At 33.3% G+C, this 6,185-nt stretch overlaps 1 protein-coding gene across 4 annotated transcripts; it reads right to left on the bottom strand.

Annotated features, from left to right (window-relative positions):
* Positions 1-1,062: 1,062 nt before the first annotated feature.
* On the bottom strand, positions 1,063-5,899 carry LOC107421846 (uncharacterized). 4 transcript variants are annotated; one of them, XR_009638438.1, is made up of 12 exons: positions 5,320-5,899; positions 4,812-5,061; positions 4,421-4,601; positions 3,876-4,055; positions 3,507-3,587; positions 3,261-3,424; positions 2,871-3,007; positions 2,419-2,534; positions 1,852-2,101; positions 1,705-1,754; positions 1,277-1,405; positions 1,063-1,183 (listed from the first exon to the last, which is right to left on the bottom strand). XR_009638438.1 is itself a non-coding variant. In XM_016031184.4 (10 exons), the coding sequence occupies exons 2-9, from the start codon at positions 5,006-5,008 to the stop codon at positions 1,853-1,855; spliced, it is 1,305 nt and encodes a 434-aa protein (XP_015886670.3). In that variant the 5' UTR covers positions 5,009-5,061; positions 5,320-5,898; the 3' UTR covers positions 1,063-1,405; position 1,852. The 4 variants fall into 4 exon arrangements, 1 of the variants encoding a protein (XP_015886670.3); XR_009638437.1 differs by having other exon boundaries at positions 1,063-1,405; XR_007242262.2 differs by lacking the exon at positions 1,705-1,754 and having other exon boundaries at positions 5,320-5,898.
* Between the last annotated feature and the right edge of the window lie 286 nt (positions 5,900-6,185).

The following is a 6,185-nucleotide window of genomic DNA, read 5'->3' on the forward strand; positions in this document are numbered from 1 at the left end:
CTAGTCTTCTACTTTGAATAATTAACTAGTCTTCTACTTCTCACTTTTTTTTTTCTGTTATTTATTTATTTATTTATATAGTCTTTATTTTGCTTTTGATAGAGATGGGTGATAGTGGATCAAAACAGCATTAAACAATGATATATATATATATATATATTTTTTTTTTTGGGTAAAATGATAATATATTTAGTCAAGCTTTTTTAAAAATATATAAGCATATAAAGTAAAGCCAAAAATATTATATATACTCCAGTGCCTAGCAAACCTTGGCCAATCCTTAGATAACAAATGCCACGCTTAAATTTGCAGGGACATAAAAGTGAAAATACCCAATTTCAAAGCTTTGAGCCAGTTAAAAGAGTAGGAGAATCAGATTAGCATATTTCACCAAGCATTAGCATTTAGCTCTTTTAGCTTTTTAAAAAGAACTTTTTTTTTTTTTTTTTTTAGAACATAGCTTTTTAAAAAGATTAGTAAAGCATATTTGACTACCATACCGTTTTCACATTCTTTAGATTCCACTAATGACTTTGTGTTAACGAATCAACTAGTTTATTTTGAACATAGATATAATCTAATTCTTACTATTCGTTGCCGAAAGAATCAATCAACCTTAATGATATATGGTTAGGGTTACGTTATAAATTAATTTTGGATTTTTTTCATTCTATATATTTAGAAATGCCCTGGAGGGTATTGACTCAGAAAAAACACTTAGGGCCTCAAATTAAATTAGATAAGCTACATGATAATAAAATGTATTAAATCCCCAAAATTAAATAACTTCTATATGTTCGCATAATATTGCCCATTATGTAGTTCAATACTGCTTCATTTCTTCCTCTATAATGCTAATGGCATGTTTGGTACACAATGGTTTTTCCTACAGGATAGGATTAACAATTCCTAAGAGTAAGAACAGAAAGGGGTGGAATAGAATAGCATTCTTACTCTCTAGTTTGCTAGCAATAATGCAATCGAACATGGAATAGGATTAACGAAATGACGTCATGGATCCAGAAAAATTGACCACACAATGTGCTCAAACAAATAGATTCATGACAGAAAAATATTAAATTAAGGTCAGGAGTTAAAACCAAATAAATGTACAAATAAGATAACACTACACTAGTGTTCTGCATTGTTATACCAACTTGTGTTCCACATTGTGTTTGAAAATCTGCAGAAATCATTTCTATATATTCACAAATGTGTTTATTCTTGTATAATTTCCGACTTTTGATGTATTACCTATTTAATGAACATGGTGTACCTGTTGCCGTAACTGCAAACCTTATTTCGTTTCTTTCTTAATCTGTTGTTGGCTTTCGCTTTCGCTTTTCCGAAGCAGGTATACAAGAACTTACAGCCGCAGAAGAAGCTTCCAGAACTTGCCCACCACCTTAAACGAAATACAAAAAGTTAAAAAAAAAAAAAAAAAAAAAAAAAAGGAGAAATAAGTAACTTTAATGCGGCCACAGGGCTGACACCTACAGTCGCTATAAAAAGGCAGCTGCTTCATCCTACATGTATGTAATTAACAAGAAAAAATAATGTATAAATGAGATAATTGTCATTTACACATCTTTGTAATTTCTTTACCCCAAATGTATAAGCCACTTCCAGGCAGAGATGAAGGGAGAACAAATTTTGGGTTTTCCATAAAAATCAACCCAGAAAATGTAGAATACTCATACTCACATCTTGGGTTTTCCATAAAGAAAATCTTTGATTATGTTTCTTGTATTTATCTGTTTTTCATAAGAACAAATTTTGACAATAAACTTGAATGTATAAGTTTATAAAAAGGAAGGATGTAAACCAACTTATATACACACACACACATACCTCATAGTTTGGAGGCCAACAGAGAAACTTTACTCAAAGCAACCGCTGTCTTTGAACCAGATGAGCGTCCTAAATGCTTGCAGATATATTCCCCAGCCAATATTAGTTTTTGAAGATCCACATCAGTCCTTACTCCAAGACCATTGAGCATGTACACAACATCCTCAGTCGAAACATTTCCAGAAGCACCTTTAGCATATGGGCAGCCTCCAAGACCAGAGATGGACGAATCCACTGTAGCAATGCCCATCTGCAAAAATTTATCATTATTAGTTTTCTACGTTTTTCACTTCACCGTCCAGATAAAGAATATTATTGTTGCATACTGTTTAGAAGTTCCTTATTTACTTTCTTCTTTTCTAGGGTCTTGACTTCTTTGAAATGTTAATTTAGACCCCTTTTTTTATTATGTTTATACCATAATAATACAAATATTTTTCACGGCCAACATACAACCTTAAATATCATTATTGCTATAAGTTACTCTTCTTTTTCTTGTTTCTTCTCTGTTACAAGATATGGCTAGCATCCACAACAAATGATTTAACAACTGTGAAGTTTGTTGACCTGGAGAGAAATTAATATATTTGAAAGAGCCTGCCCATAAGTGTCATGAAAATGGACAGCAAGCTTGTCGATGGGTACAACATCAGTGACCGCTTCAAGCATTGGAATAACAGTACCTAGAAAGAAACATAGCTGAATTCGTGAAACACTAAACCACAAAAGTTAATTGACCAGAAACACATGGTACGCCTAAAGGAAAAACCATTGCACCTTAAACATGTAAACAAACAACCAAACGACAACTAGAGAAGAAATACATTTTTGAGCACCACTTAGAAAATAGTATGGCCTTAAAGCTTAGAAAACCTGCTTTTAATTTTATTATTGTATTTGAAAACAGATATGATTTGGAAACAAGGACCAGCACCAAAAACACTGTAACATAAAAGGGGTAGTCCCTCAATTCACATGGAAATGCATTATAGCAACTTGCAGTACGTTTTAAAGATTACCAGGAGTACCCACACCAATTGTATCACCAAGGGAAATCTCCGAGCAACCCATGTCATAAAGCTCTCTGACCACATATGCTACCTGTGATGGAGAAACATTTCCTTCCACCGGACACCCCACAACACATGATATATATCTAATAAGATCAACAAATATTAATTCACCATATTGCTTAAAGAATATAAAAGAAATTTCTTTTATGGATGAATAAAAATACAACCTATCACTTCCTAGTGCAGCATCAAGTATACTACAGATAATAAATTTGAAATTTTAACAGCATTGTCCTGAAAATTATTAGTAGTCCACATTATTATTAATCAGTAATATAAACACACGGATAAAGAAGTTTTAAAATTACAAAAAAAGTTAAAGACTTGAATTTATACCCACGAACAGGAATTGAAAGCTCTTTCGCAGCAAGAACAACACCACGATAACGGATGAGACTATCTTCAATGCTACAATTGATATTTGACTTTGAAAAGGACTCAGAAGCTGAAGCAAATATAGCTACTTCCTTAGCACCAGCAGAAACAGCTGCCTCAAAACCCTACAGGAAGACATGACACCATATCAGTGATTCATTTCTACTTCAGTTTATGATTTTATGTTTCACATTAGACAAAGCTTACCTTAAGATTGGGAGTTAATACAGGAAATCTTGCACCTTTAAGATTTCGAATTGCTTCCATCACATCCTTTCCATCTGCTAACTGAAATTTAGAAATAAACAAGACTATTTATAAGTCCAAGCAACACTGTCATCTACATAGATAGGAAACTTCTATATGATTTATTTACGCAGAAAACAAACATGAAAATGTCAATATAACTCTTAAACAATAATAGGAGATAGTTATCCATATTAAGGAACATAAAAGATGAAAGCATAAACATTTCAAACAATAAAACATTAAAAAAAATATATAAAAATAATAATAATAATAATAACAATAATAATAATAAAAGGAAAAAAATACAAGAAACCAACACTTGTTTACCTGTGGAACCCATTTTGGTGAGACAAAACTTGTAGCCTCGACAACAGGCAATCCAGAAGAAACTAGCAATTTTATCAATTCAACCTTTATAGCGGTGGGAATAATATGCTTCTCATTCTGCAATCCATCTCGTGGACCAACTTCAACTATCTTGACAAATTCTGGAATATTTTGCAGAAACTGCAAAATCATATAGGCAATAAAATTACAAAATCCCACAGGAAGGAATCCAAAGGAACTCACAGAAATGAAAGATACTAGTTTATAAAATGGCAGAAGAAACATAGGTCAAATAAAAATTTTAAGAAAAAGACATTAAAACATCAATTATTATTTATGGCCAGGAAGTTGTTGCCAGAATATTATATCAGGTACAGCTGATGGCCTAATTCAGAAGTTGCAAAAATTATTTTATTTATCAAGTAAGAATATATAACTTCCTAAAGATAAAGAAAAAGTAAATCCATAACTCCTTTGCCCCTTAACATTTACGGTAAAATATCTGGCTAAATTATATACAGAGATAATGGGACAAGTCAATACACCTTATTTACTAATTCCCCCGTGCCTTTGTCCTTCAAATGGGAACTATAATGACGACTTGAAAAACACCCAGCATTGTTATTCAATCCCAATCTTGTAAGTGTTTGATTTTTCACAATATCTCCCCGTGACACATTCCTAGTTTGTCTTCTCCATAGGAATGCGTCTTTTGTATACTCATCACTGTAAGGAGAGAAAAACGAATTTAACCCACAAAAACAAAAATAAAAATGAAAGGCATTTGTTTCATACCATAATATAGCGAAAGCCATAAGCACTCATGCAGGTATTGATAACCAGAAAAACGTAGAGAACTAGATAAAAATTTGACCTTTGCTGAAATTAAACTGTAAGTTTCCGTAACAACCCTACGAATACAAATTGTAAGCTTACTTGCCCCTTTTGAATGTAGAACTCCTCCACCCGGAGCACCAATGTTCAGCTCCTTTTTTCAGTGTATTGGTTCCAGTGCTTGTGAAATTGGCAAAAGCAAGTGATTCGTCTAAATGAGACATTACAGGACCATCTATATGGACCAAGAAAGTGCTACAACGTGCAAATGTTCGCACAGGCAGCTTTGCTGCTAGCATTGGATCAACAACTCAAATGAAAAATGACGACCTATTATAATATTTCTTTATGCCTGAAATCCAGGAAAGAGGGAATCAATATGCTGAGAAAAATAACCCCACGTGATCAAATTATCAGAAGTATCCATTGATGGAAAAGAGAGAAAATTGCCTATGATTTTCCAAATATCAAGCATTCAAAGAAGTGATAGCATCATTCAAAATAAGCAAGCAAATAGAAAAAGGTATCAAATTGAAGAGGATTACAAGAAAAAGGCCTGAACAAACACAAACCCAGTTGAAATTTTCGAATTTTAAGTATATCCACTAACCTTAATCAAACAAAATCTGCATGGGATCTTCGGAATGTAAAGGAAAGAGAAGCAGAGAGGTGATGAGAAGGCAACTGAAGAAGATCATATAGGTTGGATGAGGAAGTATGGAACAGTGGAAACGAAGTTGCAGAAAGGGACAGGGCAGCTAAGTTAGAGTTATCATCCTCATCGCAAATATTAGATGAGCAGCAATCTGAGCCGTTGAAAAAAATTCAACCTTTTTGGATTTGGAAGAACATGAACCCTCGAAAGGGTAAAAAAAGCCTGGCTATCGGTTGAAGAGGTAAAAGGGCATTTGGTGAAGAACTCCTTCTGGTTTTACTGGGTTTTGGTGAAAATGGCTGATGAGATCAAAGAGCGTTGGATTCTCAGGTCGTGGACTCGTGGGTGACGTATCTGATCAAAACGGTGAGGACTCGAGAAAAATGGTAAACTGGTAAAGTGGTGGAATGAGGTTTTACCCTTAAAAATGGAATCAGTAAAAAAAATAAAATAAAATTTGCTGTAGTTAAGTTTTTGTTGTTGAAGGCATAAGAGTTAAAAATAATATGGTATTGGGCTGGTAGGATGAGAAAGGAAATAGAATGGAAGGGAGAATGTAATGCAATGGAGTGAGAAAGAATGGATTCTTTTGTTTGGTTAAACATTGCAATGGACATTCAACGATACAAACCAAATATTTTTGTCAAACAAAACCTTAATATTATATTACTATTAGGGGTGGCCAAAAACCAAATTAGACTGACCAAACGGATCAAACCGATATATTTGGTTTGTTTTGGATTGGTTTTAATTTATTAATCGATTTGGTTCGGTTAAATATATAAAAAAAACCAAAATGATCGGTTCGAATTGTGGGTTAT

This window comes from Ziziphus jujuba, chromosome 3, assembly GCF_031755915.1.
Source record: "Ziziphus jujuba cultivar Dongzao chromosome 3, ASM3175591v1".
NCBI lineage: Eukaryota > Viridiplantae > Streptophyta > Magnoliopsida > Rosales > Rhamnaceae > Ziziphus > Ziziphus jujuba.